The 17,386-nt window shown below is 41.9% G+C and overlaps 1 protein-coding gene across 1 annotated transcript in view; it reads right to left on the reverse strand.

The window, feature by feature from the left end:
* Window positions 1-17,386, reverse strand: part of CLIP3 (CAP-Gly domain containing linker protein 3) — a 43,929-nt gene that overhangs the window by 8,368 nt on the left and 18,175 nt on the right. Inside the window, exons 4-13 of the mRNA XM_056541498.1 lie at window positions 15,404-15,497; window positions 14,459-14,620; window positions 14,249-14,367; window positions 9,121-9,357; window positions 7,543-7,678; window positions 6,674-6,802; window positions 3,678-3,812; window positions 3,440-3,563; window positions 3,153-3,217; window positions 912-984 (exon numbers count right to left, since the gene is read on the reverse strand). Of these exons, the coding sequence (XP_056397473.1) occupies window positions 912-984; window positions 3,153-3,217; window positions 3,440-3,563; window positions 3,678-3,812; window positions 6,674-6,802; window positions 7,543-7,678; window positions 9,121-9,357; window positions 14,249-14,367; window positions 14,459-14,620; window positions 15,404-15,497 (1,274 nt within the window). The remainder of the gene's footprint in view (window positions 1-911; window positions 985-3,152; window positions 3,218-3,439; window positions 3,564-3,677; window positions 3,813-6,673; window positions 6,803-7,542; window positions 7,679-9,120; window positions 9,358-14,248; window positions 14,368-14,458; window positions 14,621-15,403; window positions 15,498-17,386) is intronic.

The following is a 17,386-nucleotide window of genomic DNA, read 5'->3' on the forward strand; positions in this document are numbered from 1 at the left end:
TTTCTGGCCCCAGTTGATTAGAAAAGAATTGTTTTCTACCAGCGTACCCCTTTAAGAGAGATTATATAGTGTGCAGGCATCCAACTGAACAGAACAAGAGGGATGAGCATTTGGCTCCTACTTCATGTCCTTTCCAGGTGGATCCCAACCTACTATATACCTATAAGACAATGATGCAGACATGAGATCCGCCTGCGTTTGGTCATACTCTTTTGATAGTAAAAGCACATCCTCAAGTTGCAACAAATGTATTAAAGGGGTACTCCCGTGGGAAAACTTTTTTTTAAAAAATCAACTGGTGCCAGGAAGTTAAACAGATTTGTAAATCACTTCTATTAAAAAATCTTAATCCTTCCAGTACTTTTTAGGGGCTGTATACTAAAGAGAAATCCAAAAAAGAAATGCATTTCCTCTGATGTCATGACCACAGTGCTCTCTGCTGACATCTCTGTCCATTTTAGGAACTGTCCAGAGCAGCATATGTTTGCTATGGGGATTTTCTCTAGAAGTGATTTACAAATCTGTCTAACTTTCTGGCACCAGTTGATTTAAAAAAAAAAAAAAAAAAAGTTTTCCACGGGAGTACCCCTTTAAAGGTTTCTCATGTTCATTTTATGACCCAAAAGACAATCTTCGGTTTCGGCTCATTTTATTTCTTAAAAACAATCTTGTGAATGTGGGGACGCAGGAACTGGGTTTATTTTTATCAGTCACAGTTACATTTCTAAAGCTTTTATACAACATCCATGAGCTGACATAATAGCTACCACAAAAGCTTATAGAACCTTCTGACAGGAGGCCCTGCACACGACTTGTGTTATAAAGTGTCATAGTTATATAGAGATCTCCGTGATGTAGCCTCACGGATACATAGCTAGCTGTATGGAAAGTCCTACTGGCAGCAGTGATACCTGGAGAGAGAATTTTCCGATGCAAGTTCTTTTGGTGTCCGCACTGTGTTGAAGTTACGCTTTGGTTGTGACACTAGAAAGGACAAAAAAAAGAATAATTCAAAAGGTAAAATGCAATGCATAAAATACTTTAAGGGTCTATTCACACGTACAGTATTCTGCGCAGATTTGATGCGCAGGATTTATCTGCAGATGTCAATGTAAACTGAATGACTGAACACAGCTTGAAATCCTGCACTTCAAATCTGCACAGAATACTGTACGTGTGAATTGGACCTAAAGGGGTATTTCGGCTTCATACATCTTATCCCCTATCCAAAGTATAGGGAATAAGATGTATGATCGTAGGGGTCCCACCGCTGGGGACCCCCATGATCTGGGTGCAGCCCCCTGCAGACGGGGACGTGACATCACGGCCACACACCCCTAGTGATGTCACGTCATGCCGTCACGCCCCCTCCCATAGACATGAATAGAGGGGGCGTGGGGTGACGTCACGTCCCCGTCTCGGAGGCAGCGCCCGGCACAGAATTCCAGGGGCTGCACCCAGATTGCAGGGGTCCCAGCGGCAGGACCCTTGCAATCATACATCTTATTCCCTATCCTTTGGATAGGGGATAAGATGTATAAAGTTGGAATACCCCTTTAACATACATTATGTACATAAGGTTTAGCATAACCTATTTGCAGAGTCATGTAAAGGATGCTTATGCAAATGTTTTGTTCATGTCTTCTGCATACAAAGCCAGGCAGAAAACAACCTAGTGGCCTAACCTCAAGATCTGTTGAGGTCTACCAGTAGAGTGTTATGCATGGTTCGGCCACCACATCAACTGGCTTCAGAAAGTTTAACAGATTTGTATGTGGTAGCCTGGGGGTGTAGGGTATATGGGGTGTAGCTGTGCGGTAATTAAAGGGTGTCTGATTAACCCTTTCTATTCGTGACGCCAGGGTGAGGGCTCCTCTGCAATGCTTGTCCTACCGCCACCCTTCCCATGAGCGATAGGGAGGTATGGAATAATTGAATGTCCACAACCGGAGAGTTTGCTGAAAACAGTCAGAACTTTTACTGAAGATTTTATGCAAGCTTCATAACCGGAACAGTCTCTATACATGCAAAGTCTCTTAGAGATTGACAGTGGTTGGGACCTTAAGCGTTTTAGAGTCCGTAGATATGCGCTGTTCCACTGTATGTAGGGGATTTAGTTGAGGTCCAGCGGTCACGCTAGCTTTAGCGGGGATTTCGTTTAGGACTCACGGTTTGATTGAGGCTGAGGTCGGCAGGCTTCAGACCTAGAGTGTCTTTGAAAGTTGCGCAGATCTATCATGATAGTGCGGCATCCACGAGAGCAGCAACCCAAGAGAGCGATAATTGGCTACAGCTCCCTTATATGGGCAGGGGCTGGACTAGAGCTGATTGGTCCAATACTTCTGTCAATCATCTTTATAAAGGGTTATGGGTAATCATGTTACAAAGGTCCTCCAACATACCAAAGAGGAATTAACATAGTCACATGACCAAAGGTCCTGCGACGCTACAAAGGTAAGTATACTAATATACATTATATTAAATATATACATTATTAAATATGTATACATAAACATTATAAAATTAGAGAAGGAGGAGGCGACTAGGGGCTATCCCACCTGGGGGACCCTACCTGAACGTAATAACTCTGACTTTGGGGACCACTACACAAGGTACGGTATGCAATACGGTACCGGGACATCACATGTAAATTACTTCTATTAAAAAATCTTAATCCTTCCAATAATTATCAGCTGCTGAAGTTGAGTTGTTGTTTTCTGTCTGGCAACAGTGCTCTCTGCTGACATCTCTGCTTGTTTCGGGAACTGCACAGAGTAGAAGAGGTTTGCTATGGGGACTTGCTTCTACTCTGGACAGTTCCCGAGACACGTGTCATCAGAGAGCACCTCTGTCCATCTCAGGAACTGTCCAAAGCAGGTGAGGTTTGTTACTGTTCTGGACAGTTCCTGACACAGACAGAGGTGGCAGCAGAGAGCACTGTGGTCAGACTGGAAAGACCTACACAACTTCCTCTGTAGTATACAGCAGCTGATAAGTATTGAAAGGATTAAGATTTTTTAATAGAAGTCATTTACAAATCTGTTTAACTTTCTGGAGCCAGTTGATCTATAAATATATTTTTTTTCCTGGAATACCCCTTTAAATCAACTAAAACATATATTACAAGAAACAACAAGGACGTGTCTACCTACTTGTAACTTGATGAACCTTTTTCACACTGTTGTTCTCTCCTGGGGGATCTTTTGAGCCACCAATCCTGCAACAGATATCCGGACATTAGAATGATCTACTTATCACACTAAAGCCTGTAGACCAGTGTTTCCCAACCTGCGTGCCTCCAGCTGTTGCAAAACTACAACTCCGGGCATGCTGGGAGTTGTAGTTTTGCAACAGCTGGAGGCACACTGGTTGGGAAACACTGCTGTAGACCCTTCGTGCAACAGTGCAATGTATATGAAGGGGCTTGCCCAAAACTCACCTCTGAACTCTAGAGGGTGGAGCAAATACTCCATGTTTTGGGGAGCAGGTGAAATACCGGACTCCAAACACTGAACCATCATGTTTTCCTGTAGGTTTTTCTAACTCGATTCCAAACCAGTATCCTGAGTGAGAAGGGCAGATCTTATTTTACAGGCATTGCTGATCACGTCATATTCTCAAATGCTGCACCCCGTTAATTTTTCCTGATCACCTTTGCAATAAACGTTAGAACTTACCTGGTGCAAAGTCTGTCTTGCCATAGAAGCGGATCACCCCCTGCTTCTGTCCAGCTACAAGCACCTGGTCCCCCAGGTCAATGTTAAGCCCCTCTTTGTCTAAGCTGCCAACGCTGACAGACTTCTTCTGCATTGCTGGGAGAAATAACATGAAAAAGAAAGATTGAGCAGTGTGATACCTCTTAGTGTAGGCTAAGCAGTGAAGCATTATTACCACATATTACTACCTTACTGTCCACTCCCCAATCCCATGCCCTACTCTAAAATGTCCCATTCATTTTACCTTTGTAGTACACAACCTCTAGTCACCTGATGCCCGTATCAGGAACTGTCCAGAGCAGGAGAAAATCCCCATAGAAAACCTATGCTGCTCTGTAGCATACAGCTGCTAATAAGTACTGGAAGGGTAAAGATTTTTTAATAGAAGTAATTTACAAATCTGTTTAACTTTCTGGCACAGTTCATTTAAAAAAAAAAGTTTTCCACCGGAGTACCCCCTTTAAAACAGTGTTTCCCAACCAGGGTGCCTCCAGCTGTTGCAAAACTACAACTCCCAGCATGCCCGGACAGCCGAAGGCTGTCCGGGCATGCTGGGAGTTGTAGTTTTGCAACAGCTGGAGGCACCCTGGTTGGGAAACACTGGACTAGTCCAATGTAAGTCAACAGTATTGCTTGACCAACCAACCCGCTTATGGCTTTCATGGGCAACATTGCACTGTGACTGCAAGAAGGACGCAAGTCCCGAAACGGACGTAGGGGTGGACGTCTCTCTGTTGCACTTTTTGCTTGCACATGTAGTTTGCTGCTGTGATCCTGCGCTTGTACTGTACTTTAGCACTATATGTACATATAATGATGCACTGATTCTGGATACAGCACTGTATTATTGTTAGGCTGCTATATAGAAATCTATTACCTTGAGATGCTATGGTGGCATTTTACATATTATTAGTAGCTTCCATACGAGAGATGTTCCATATTTGTCAGACGCCAATCCTGTTTTTATTGTAATTTTAAACAATAAACATTATTTGCATTCACGCTGTTGTCTGCCACAGTTTCTTTGCTATATAGGTTTGTGTACTGTGACTGGATAGTAGAGATTGCCATGTCATTTTTCCACTACCCTTAAAGGGGTACTACACTGTAAAACATTTTTTTTTTTTTTAAATCCTCTGGTGCCAGAAAGTTAGACAGATTTGTAAATAACTTCTATTAAAAAAATCTTAATCCTTCCAGTACCTATCAGCTGCTGAATGTTTCACAGGAAGTTCTTTTCTTTTTGAATTTCCTTTCTGCCTGGCCACAGTGCTCTCTGCTGGCACCTCTGTCCATGTCAGGAACTGTCCAGAGTAGAAGCAAATCCCCATAGCAAACCTATCCTTCTCTGGACAGTTCCTAAAATGGACAGACGTGTCAGCAGAGAGCACTGTGGTTAGACAGAAAGGAAATTGAAAAAAGAAAAGAACTTCCTGTGGAGAATACAGCAGCTGATAATTACTGGAAGGATTACGATTATCTAATAGAAATAATTTACAACTCTGTTTAACTTTCTGGCTCCAGTTGATTTAAAAAACAAAAAAAACTAAAAAATTTTTTTTTACCAGGGGAGTACCCCTTTAAAGGAGAACTCTTAAAGGAAACAAAACTAAGTTATCCACTATTTGCAACACAGGATACAGCTCCTAGGGAGGAGCACATGCTGCAGACGGCACGTGCTTCATTCATCTCTATGGGATCACCGAAGAGACCTGATTACAGCACTCGGGTATCTCTGGCGCTCCCATAGAAATGAATGGAGCACGTGCCATCTACTGGTAGACGACATGCGCTCCTCACTGACAGCCGGGGTCCTGTTCCAGAAATCGGGGGGAAATCCCAGCGGTCGGAGCCCCCCACGATCAGCTACTTATCCCCTAACCACAGGATATAAGTTTGTTTTGCTGGCAGTTCTCCTTTAAAGGGGTACTCCGGTGAAAACCTTTTTTCTTTTAAATCAACTGGTGGCAGATAGTTAAACATATTTGTAAATTAGCGTATAGATGAGTAGTTCGGCACTGCCAATTTCTGAACCTGAGAGCGGGTGGACACTAAGTCGCTGTAGCGGAGTGGGGATACGGTGGTGCTCGGACTCATGTAGAATATACTATCAGTGCATGAGAAGACAAAGAAAAGTCGGCACTCACCGGGTTTCCAATTCAGCAGATTTTATTGCACGTTGCTCACAGCCGTAGTACAATTCTCGGGGAGACGACGGATGGTACAAGGGGGGTACCACAGAGAGGCCTCTCTGTGGTACCCCCCTTGTACCATCCGTCGTCTCCCCGAGAATTGTACTACGGCTGTGAGCAACGTGCAATAAAATCTGCTGAATTGGAAACCCGGTGGGTGCCGACTTTTCTTTGTCTTCTCATGCATATTTGTAAATTACTTCTATTAAAAAATCTTAATCCTTCCAGTACTTATTAGCTGCTGAATGCTACAGAGGAAATTCCTATCTTTTTGGAACACTGATGACATCACAAGCACAGTGCTCTCTGCTGACATCTCTGTCCATTTTAGCAACCATGCATAGCAGATGTATGCTAAGGACAGCATGGTGGCTCAGTGGTTAGCACTGCTGCCTTGCAGTGCTGGGGACTTGGGTTCAAATCCCACTAAGGACAACAATAAATAAAGCATTATTATTATCATAATAATGTCAGCAGAGAGAACTGTGCTCGTGATGTCATCAGAGAGCATTCCAAAAAGAAAAGAATTTCCTCTGTAGTATTCAGCAGCTAATAAGTACAGGAAGGATTAAGATTTTTTAATAGAAGTAATTTACAAATATGTTTAACTTTCTGCCACCAGTTGATTTAAAAGAAAAAAGGTTTTCACCGGAGTACCCCTTTAAGAGACAACCTGTATTTCATTGTATCTTTCTAGTATGGTGCTCTCAGCAATTCCCTCGCTGCAACATCTGTAGTGAGATCCGTGAAGTGTAAGGCAAGCACCTTTTTTCTCTTTTTTTCCTTTGCCAGTGACTCTGGAAAAGTCCATCCTTGGGGTCTTTGGTGTTGAGGTGACTGAGGATGGCGCAGGGTCTGGAGCTTTACTGATTTTGGACACTGAAGCAAAGATTCCTAGAAAAAAAAACGGTAGAGTAGAGAACGAGCCTATAGAAATACAATGGATATAATAAAGAAATGATGTGTCTGAAATGGCCTCTAGTCGAATAGAGGGTGAAGCTGCATGAGGAATCAAGATGGTGCGCCTTTAAAGGGGTACTCCAGTGGAAAACATTTTCTTTTAAATGAACTGGTGCCAGAAAGTTAAACAGATTTGTAAATGACTTCTATTAAAAAATCTTAATCCTTTCAGTACTTTTTAGCAGCTGTTTGCTACAGAGGAAAATCTTATCTTTTTGAATTTCTTTTTTGTGTTGACCACAGTGCTCTCTGCTGACACCTGATGCCCGTATCAGGAACTGTCGAGAGCAGGAGAAAATCCCCATAGCAAACCTATGCTGCTCTGGACAGTTCCTGATACGGACAGAGGTGTCAGCAGAGAGAACTGTGGACAACACAAAAAAGAAATTCAAAAACTAAAGAATTTCCTCTGTAGCATACAGCTGCTAAAAAGTACTAAAAGGATTAAGATTTTTTTTTAATAGAAGTAATTTACAAATCTGTTTAACTTTCTGGCACAGTTCATAAAAAATAAAAAAGTTTTCCACCAGAGTAACCCTTTAAGGTCTATATGTATGTATAGGTGTCATACATGGATATTATCTGGCCATTTATATACATAATGAACAGTCTAAGGCCATAGTTCAAAAGTTCAGCAATACATTGCCTTCAAATAGATATCTCCTAGTACTCACCGTGTTTGGGGGGACAGATGAAGTAGCGGATGCCTCCCACGCTGCCATCATTTTTGCCATCTGGCTCATCCAGCTCTACTCCAACCCACTGACCACTGGCAAACTCAGTAGTGCCACAGAACCGTAGTGTGCCAGCCTGTCAAAAAAACACATGGAAATATGAGGTGAGGTGATTACTATTGTATGGTCTTCATGGTTTCAGTCTATTATCACTGCATAGTCTTTGTATGTTATCAATGTTCTTGGGTATACATGGCCAAATATATATCTATATGTTATGCACTATAGAGAATAAGCTTGCACTCACCGTTCCTGTAGCATAATCTTCAGATGGTCATTCCGTTCAGCCAGGGAGATCTAGACGATGCAGGGCGCTCAGAGGCAAACAGCTGTTTTCGCACCCAGCCGTGTGCTTCTTCCGGCCTTGAGGCCGGAAGAAGCACACGGCTGTGTGCGAACACGGCTGTTTGCCTCTGAGCGCCCTGCATCGTCTAGATCTCCCTGGCCGAACGGAATGACCATCTGAAGATTATGCTACAGGAACGGTGAGTGCATGCTTATTCTCTATATTGCATGATCTAGCGTCTTTTTACCTCTGAGCTTTGCACCCAGTAAGTAGTGAGATATTTGGTAGATGCCGGCCGCTGCCCTGCTCTCACCGAATTACCTGGCATGTGTGCAGTTAGACGGTTGTGCTCTCTGGTTTCTATCTTTCCGTTAAAATATATCTATATGTACCTACACTGTGTAGACTGTAATCTTTCAGAAACCAAAAGAGAAGAGGGAGGTCCAGCCGACACGTTTCGAGCTACAGACGAGCTCTTATTCATGGATAGCCATGAATAAGAGCTCGTCTGTAGCTCGAAACGCGTCGGCGTGCTGTTTTTAATGCTCTTGGTGTTTTTTTGTTCCTCTAATTTTTTAACATGAGTCTGTAAAAGCTACGTTTTAACTACAAGTCTTGTGAGCTGAACCTCCCTCTTCTCCTTTGGTTTCTGCACACGGGAAGCGGCCCGCACGGTCTGAGCTCCATTCACTACAATACATCCAAAGTCCTTCTACTACAGTTCCTTAGTGGGTGGTGAGCTGAGCACCTTTTTCTTTCCATTATTGTATTTAATCTTTCAGGCTTTATAATTATAATAGGGCAAGGAGTGCCGGAAAACACTGGCGAAGGGCGGCTCCCTTATACAGTTGCCACATATAGAAAGCTACCTGTCCTCTGTCTCACATTAACATTGCCTATATTACCATATTGGAAGCTCTGTCGTAAGTTGTTTTGTTTTACTAGATTCTAATTATAGGATGCAGGGAGTTATCTCAACTTTTTCTGTAACTCCCACAGACTCTTATAGGTAGTAGCGCACATGCACAGCCACCTCCTATATACAGTCACTATGTACTGCTGAACAGGCTTCATGGCACTTCATCTGCTCCCCAATACACGTAAGATGGTTGACCTATAGGCAATATATTTTGCACAGAATGACAGGGATAAGAGTCTGTAAGACATCTGCAGTGCCAAATATATGGGTGGTATCAGCCCTCTCCTAAATATAAAATTGTGACGTCTTATACCTTTTCCGAGTCCAGCAGTACACGGTCACCTAGCCGCAGACCAAGAGATGCCAGCATCAGGTTACCAGGGATGTTGTCATAGTTTGGCAGTGTGACCTTAGGCAGGTTGCACGTCAAGGGCACAGCATCCAGAAGCAGCTGTTTCAGTTCCTTAGCAATCATGGCTGCCTCAGCCTTGTCCAGTCCCATATCCATAGGGTCAGGGACCACATCCGATGGGACCTGGCCTTTACTGTTCTGTGAAGGAAAAATGTAAAATACACATGATTATGAGCATAGCGTGACACCCAACATTCCCAGAGTCCTGAAGAGGAGTGCTGGGTATATAGAGGTTCATAAAATGCTGGGTCCCAACCATGGCATAGCTGTCACTGCAGCCATATTGGTTATCATGCAGCTTTTTTAGAAACAGATGTAACTAGAAACAGCAGGAAGAATGTTTCAGACCTCAGAATTTCCAATACTTCTGCTCGCTGCCACTAATCGAGAACACTTATGTTTTAAGCGCAACTGTCATGAATTTTCAGACATATAACTTAAATGGGGTTATCCAGGAAAAAACTTTTTTTTATATATATCAACTGGCTCCAGAAAGTTATACAGATTTGTAAATTACTTCTATTAAAAAAAATATTAATCCTTTCAGTACTTATGAGCTGCTGAAGTTGAGTTCTTCTTTTCTGTCTAAGTGCTCTCTGATGACACCTGTCTCGGGAACTGTCCAGAGTAGAAGCAAATCCCCATAGCAAACCTCTTCTACTCTGTGCAGTTCCTGAGACAGACAGAGGTGTCAGCAGAGAACACTGTTGTTCGACAGAAAAGAACAACTCAACTTCAGCAGCTGATAATTATTAGAAGGATTAAGATTTTTTAATATAAGTAAATTACAAATCTGTTTAACTTTCTTGAGCCAGTTGATATATAAAAAGAAAGGTTTTCCTGGAATACCCCTTTAACACCTATATGCGAAATGTCTTTCAAATAGAATTACAACATTACTTTGCCTCATTAATAGTAGGTTTAAAGGGGTACTCCCCTGGAAAACATCTTTTTTTTTTTTTTTTTTTTCAATCAACTGGTGTCAGAAAGTTAAACAGATTTGTAAATGACTTCTATTTAAAAATCTTAATCCTTCCAGTACTTATCAGCTGCTGTATGCTCCACAGGAAGTTCTTTTCTTTTTGAATTTCCTTTTTGTCTGACCACAGTACTCTCTGCTGACACCTCTCCCCATTTTAGGAACTGTCCAGAGTAGGAGCAATTCCCCACAGCAAACCTATCTCTGGACAGTTCCTAAAATGGACAGAGGAGTCAGCAGAGAGCACTGTGGTCAGACAGAAAGGAAATTCAAAAAGAAAAGAACTTCCTGTGGAGCATATAGCAGCTGATAAGTACTGGAAGGATTAAGATTTTTAAATAGAAGTCATTTACAAATCTGTTTAACTTTCTGACACCAGTTGATTGAAAAAAAAAAAAAAAAAAAAAGATGTTTTCCAGGGGAGTACCCCTTTAAACCTACTATTAATGAGGCAAAGTAATGTTGTAATTCTATGTGAAAGACATTTCGCATATAGGTGTTAAAGGGGTATTCCAGGAAAACCTTTCTTTTTATATATCAACTGGCTCAAGAAAGTTAAACAGATTTGTAATTTACTTATATTAAAAAATCCCAATCCTTCTAATAATTATCAGCTGATAAGCACTGCAAGGATTAAGATTTTTTAATGGAAGTAATTTACATATCTGTTTAACTTTCTAGCACCATTTGATCAAAAAATAAAAATGTTTTCCAGGGGAGTACCCTTTTAATGATCCCAAAAAACACTTTTTTCTGCAGCCACCAAAACTCGGATAGGCATGGCCAGAGGTTTGTAATGCCCAAGAGCCGCTATGCCTGTCTTCTCTACTTCAGCTCTGGGACTGCTGTGTGATTGACATACAGGTCCTCAGTGCATGCGCCCTTTATCTAGCCTTGGTGCGCACAACCTGGTCCTCTACTACCTGGAAACAGTGGCGGCGACACACTTGGTATGGCGTTACAATGGAAGACCAAATGGTTGGAGGGGGAATCAATATGCATTAACAACTAATAACCACCATCCAGGTGGTCAAAAAAAACCTTTTAGTTCCCAACCATTAAGAACATTTTTCTATCTACAGGACTTTAATTAAATGGTCCAAAAAAATATTAAAGTAAACTTATTGGAAAAGTAGACACACACTTATTAAAATTACTGTGTGCTAGTAACTGTTTGTGAATCTTGGATCATGGGCTCTAGGGGCTCCTCTTATCTCTATCATGTAGAGGACATTGCTGTCTCAATGTCCTTGAACTACAGATAGTTGCAGCACACAGCGATTAAAAGAAACAATGCCCCCCTCAACGTTTCACCACCTAAGTGGCTTTGTCAAGAGGCATATGGGCCACCTGGATGGTAGTTATTAGTTGTTAATACACTTGGTATGGCGGTCACTAGAGTCGAGCGCACGCTCCCTCTCTGCCTCTACATTATTCAGCTGGCAGGCATCGACAGCAAATGCTCGCTCAGAGAACTGGCCGCATGTATGGAGGCTGGATGGAGGGCGCTGAATTTATCACTTGTGCAAACACTATTTTTGTGCCCATTTTTGCGTAAATGAACTCCGGCGACAAGCTGGCGTAGGAATGTGTTTGAGCTTTTCCCCCCTTATTGCACGATCCAGGAGCTTCCTGTTATTTGCACAAACTCATGAATCGAATTGCGCAATTTAATACATTTTAAGCAGCAACTTATGTTATGCTGCAGGTTTCACATTTTGCATAAATCTGAAAGTTCATTACTTGTCCTTATGCAGTGCTTACACTTCTAATAATATAACTACAGACATAAATCTACTAAATAAAAAAATAAAATTAAATTAAAAAAAAACAACATCTTTACAGCCGGATCTATGTGATCATATTGTAACCTGGTCTTTTTAATATGTAATGACTCTGTGTATTATTCTATGTACTTTTATTTTCTTATTCTCAAATATCTGTTTTAAAGAAAAATTCTTTAATAAAAAAACTGTTATATATATATATATATATATATATATATAAAAAAAAAAAAAAAAATCTGCTGCTATGGGTTATATTTGTCTCAATTGTTTTTTCAAGTTAGGTCTCATGCATATGGCAGAGCTGACTGTGTGTAGGCCAGAGTTTCCCAACCAGGGGGCCTCCAGCTGTTGTAAAACTACAACTTCCAGCATGCCTGGACAGCCGTTGGCTGTCCAGGCATGCTGGAAGTTATAGTTTTGCAACAGCTGGAGGCACCCTGCTTGGGAGACACTGGCGCAGGCTGTATGTAGGGACACAGTCTCTGCACTCTCTAGGCACTTTGTGTACTGCCATATGTTGCACTCTACCCCACCAACATTTTTTGTAAAGAAATGATCCATAATAAAACACACGTCATGACTACATTTTTAGACACAATCCAACAGAAAAAGAGGGATTCTGAGGTACAGTAGAGCCTTCTAGAAGGCTGTGGGTGTCATACAAGGTGTTCATAAATTTTGTGTACATGAGGCCTATCCTCCGGAGTTACATAGTTAGTATGACTGAAAAAAGACATCCATCTATCAAGTTCAAACAAGGAATTGAAGGGAGGGGGTATGGTTGGATGAAGGGGAAAGAATGGGATTTTATATTTCTGCATAGGCATTAATGTCATATAGTTCTAGGAAAGGATCTAAGGGTGTGTTCACACCACGATTTTGCTTTACGGTTTCGGCATATGGTTTCACAAAAAAAAGTATGCAACCGCACAGAAAACCGTGCCCATAGACTTCTCATTCAAAACTGTATGCACCATAATGTATAAGGGTGTGTCCGTTTTTCAAACAATACGGTTTTTTACTTTTTTTTCCGGACAGAAAACCGCGGCCTACTACGGTTTTTGGCCCGGGTGAAAAACTGTATTAAACCGTAAACATTTTTTTTGTACCTCTCATCAAAAAAACTTTTGATATATTATAGATTAATGTATGCAGAATAACTTTACAATTGCATGTTATTAAAAAATATGCTTCTTTCTGTTTAATTTTCCACTTTGAAGAAATGACCACTAGGGGTCTCCCTACCAGTCCTGGCAGCAAGCATTTCAGACTCATGCTGGAGTCCTAAACACTACGAGCTGCCAGTCTGCTTTGTTCACAAAGGAGAACACTCAGAGCCGCCAGCCTGCTTTGTTCAAAGTCTGTTTGGCTGTGAACAAAGCAGGCTGGCAGCTCTGAGTGTTTAGGACTCCAGCATGAGTCAGAAATGCTTGCTGACAGGACTGATCGGGAAAAATACAATAGAAAGAAGCATATTTTTCATTAACAAGCTATTGGAAAGTTATTCAACATTCATTCATCTAAAATATATCAAAAGTTTATTTGATGAGAGGTACCCTTTAACATGGGAGTCAATGGGAACCGTACAGAACCATATGTGCGTACGGTTTCATACGGTCTTTGACTTTCCAGAGTTTTTTTTCTTGGAATTTCAGTCAAATAAGTGAAACTTTATTCATAATGGAGTGAAAAGTTCAAAACATATACGTTTATTTTTCGTAAAAAACGGATGCAACCGGACATCATTTTTCAAACCGTATACAGATAAAAATTTGTACACACGTTTTGATACCGTTTAGTCCGGTTTTGAGGAATCCGTTTTTTTTAATCAAAAACCTGATACAGGAACTGTATTGCAAAAACATGGTGTGAAGTGTGAGCCCACCCTAACCCTGTTTTGAAGCTTTCAACTGTTCCTGCTGTGACCAGTTCCTGAGGTAGACTGTTCCACAAGTTCTTATGGTCAAGAAGGCGTGTCGCCCCTTGAGACTAAACCTTTTCTTCTCCAGACAGAGGGAGTGCCCCTTTGTCCTTTGAGGGGGTTTAACCTGGAACAGTTTTTCCCCATATTATTTGTATGGGCCATTTATATACTTATATACGTTGATCATATCCCGCCCTATAATATCTCTTCTCAAGACTAAACAAATGTAATTATTTTAACCTTTACCATTCCATGTGCAGGAAATCCCTATTTTAAGAAATTCCCTATGAGGTATTTAGGGTTGTCATGATAACACTTACCAGAGGAGGCATCACTTACCCTTACTGAGGGGTTGGCTCCGTGCTCCAGGAGACACTTAACAGCCCCCAGGCACAGATTAGAGGCCGCAATGTGCACGGCGGTTCCATGGTTGAAGTCGCTGCAGGTGGAATTGAGCACTAACAGAAGAGAAGAGACGTATGAGATATTGTGACTCCTCAACAATGGCCACAGCTCTATGTGGATTTTCTGTATAACTTTTACTCTCACCTTTAGGCCTTGACGCTTTCAGTAAGATGCGTAACAGTTCGGGGACATCGAAATAGGCAGCATAGTGCAGGGCGTTCATGTTGGTCCAGCGGCTGCGCAGGGTCACGTCTGCCCCCAGTTGAAGGAGCTGATTTGCCAGTCGTACGGCAGCCGCAGGGTCTCCTGAATGAATGGACACACCGTGCGTCAAAGGTGCTGCCATCTACTGCTCCTGCAGTTTTATGTAAACTATGCAAACATAGGGCTTGTCTCTTCAGTGGTTCTATTTGACTAAATCATCCTATGGCTTTAGCGCGGTATGCATGCATCAATAGCGCCATTGGACTATGTGGTCACATGAGTAATGGATATGGCATCACTATGGAGTTTACGTAAGGCCACGTTATACATAAGGCTAAGGCAACGAGCAACAACTCCTGTGATATAATTAAAGTTGTTGCAAAGGAAGGATAAAGCAGTTTCCATTAGTAACCAGACAGTCCCACAGCAAAGTTATACATCCCTCTCCTTTCTAGCATAAGCCTTTGGTGGCTCCAACCCATCTACCCATTGCCTATCCCACCATTACCATGTGCACAATGCTGGTTGGGAAATAAGATGTAACTGTATATAGCAGTGTACCCCAAAGTGAGTGCCTCAAGCTGTTGCAAAACTACAATTCCCAGCATGCCCGGACAGCCTTCGGCTGTCCGGGCATGCTGGGAGTTGTAGTTTTGCAACAGCTGGAGGCACCCTGGTCTGGAAATATTGCTCTATCCCTTCTCTATCTTGCAGCCTTGCAATGCTTTGCTCTTTGTGCTTGCTGTTCCCAGTCTACTTCTCTGCCCTCCCTTACGAGCCCTGGCTTGGTGCCCACGGACATTTTCAGACACAGCCTGGAATAATCTAGCATCCTGAGAGCCATTGGCATGCCCACAAGGTGCCATGCTGATAACCAATACATACCTACACCATGCGCACCAGCTTTACATGCATAGTGCAATAAGGTCATGTCTGTTAGTCCATCCCTGTCATTCACATGGCAGCCCCGTTTCAATATCTGTGGAATAAAAAAAAGGTTTAAAGGGGTATTCAAGGAAAAAACTTTTTTTTATATATATCAACTGGTTCCAGAAAGTTAAACAGATTTGTAAGTTACTGCTATTAAAAAAATCTTAATCCTTTCAGTACTTATGAGCTTCTGAAGTCAAGGTTGTTCTTTTCTGTCTAAGTGCTCTCTGATGACACGTGTCTCGGGAACCGCCCAGTTTAGAAGCAAATCCCCATAGCAAACCTCTTCTAAACTGGGCGGTTCCCGAGACACGTGTCATCAGAGACGTACGTACCGATACGTCCTTGGTCCTGCTCTCCTGATATAACGCGGGGTTACACAGTAACCCCGCATCATATCACGGCGGGCCCGGCGTCATAGTGAAGCCGGGACCCGCCTCTAATAGCGTGCATCGCCGATCGCGGCGCCGCGCGCTGTTAACCCTTTAGCCGCGGCTAAAACCGAAAGCGAAAGTTGCCGGTTAACTCAGTGGGCAGTTCGGGATAGCCGCGGCGAAATCGCGGCATCCCGAACAGCTTACAGGACAGTGGGAGGGCCCCTACCTGCCTCCTCGCTGTCCGATCGCCGAATGACTGCTCAGTGCCTGAGATCCAGGCATGAGCAGTCAAGCGGCAGAATCAACGATCAGTGGTTTCCTATGAGAAACCAGTGATCAATGATGAAGATCAGTGTGTGCAGTGTTATAGGTCCCTATGGGAGCATAAGAGATCAGTGTGTGCAGTGTTATAGGTCCCTATGGGAGCTATAACACTGCAAAAAAAAAAGTGAATGAATATCATTTAACTCCTCCCCTATTAAAAGTTTGAATCACCCCCCTTTTCCCCCAAAAAAAAAAAAAAACAGTGTAAATAAAAATAAACATATATGGTATCACCGTGTGCGGAAATGTGCGAATTATAAAAAATATATAATTAATTAAACCGCTCGGTCAATGGCGTGCGCGCAAAAAAATTCCAAAGTCCAAAATAGTGCATTTTTGGTCACTTTTTTTTTTCACGATCAATAAGTCCTATCAATGCAAAAATGGTACCGTTAAAAACTTCAGATCACGGCGCAAAAAATGAGCCCTCATACCGCCCCATACACGGAAAAATAAAAAAGTTATAGGGGTCAGAAGATGACAAATTTAAACGTATACATTTTCCTGCATGTACCGTAGTTATGATTTTTTCCAGAAGTGCGACAAAATCAAACCTATATAAGTAGGATATCATTTTAACCGTATGGACCTACAGAATAAAGATAAGGTGTCATTTTTACCGAAAAATGTAGTACGTAGAAACGGAAGCCCCCAAAATTTACAAAACTGCGTTTTTTTTTCAATTTTGTCGCACAATGATTTTTTTTTCCATTTCACCGTAGATTTTTGGGCAAAATGACTGACGTCATTACAAAGTAGAATTGGTGGCGCAAAAAATAAGCCATCATATCGATATTTAGGTGCAAAATTGAAAGAGTTATGATTTTTTAAATGCAAGGAGCAAAAAAACGAAAATGCAAAAACGTAAAAAACCCCAGTCCTTAAGGGGTTAAGTCTCCTAAATAAAGCCAATATCTGAACCCCTGAGGAGACGTACACATCACATTTATCCCTTACGTTCTGTGAAAGTAAAAAATGAAGCCTGTCAAAAATGAATAATGGTTGAGTAGAACATAAAATAACCATTGGTTGTTCTAAAATTGTGGCATGTATGTTAATATGAATTGTTTAAATCAGAGCCATGATGTCATATCGTGAAAGCGAGAACAAGCAATGAAAAATGTTCAATAACAGAGACAATAAAGTTGTGTGTAAATACTTAAGGGGGAGATTTATCGAAACCTGTCCGGATGAAAAGTTGCTGCGTTGCCCATAGCAACCAATCAGATCGCTTCTT

Source organism: Hyla sarda, chromosome 9 (genome assembly GCF_029499605.1).
Source record: "Hyla sarda isolate aHylSar1 chromosome 9, aHylSar1.hap1, whole genome shotgun sequence".
Lineage (NCBI taxonomy): Eukaryota > Metazoa > Chordata > Amphibia > Anura > Hylidae > Hyla > Hyla sarda.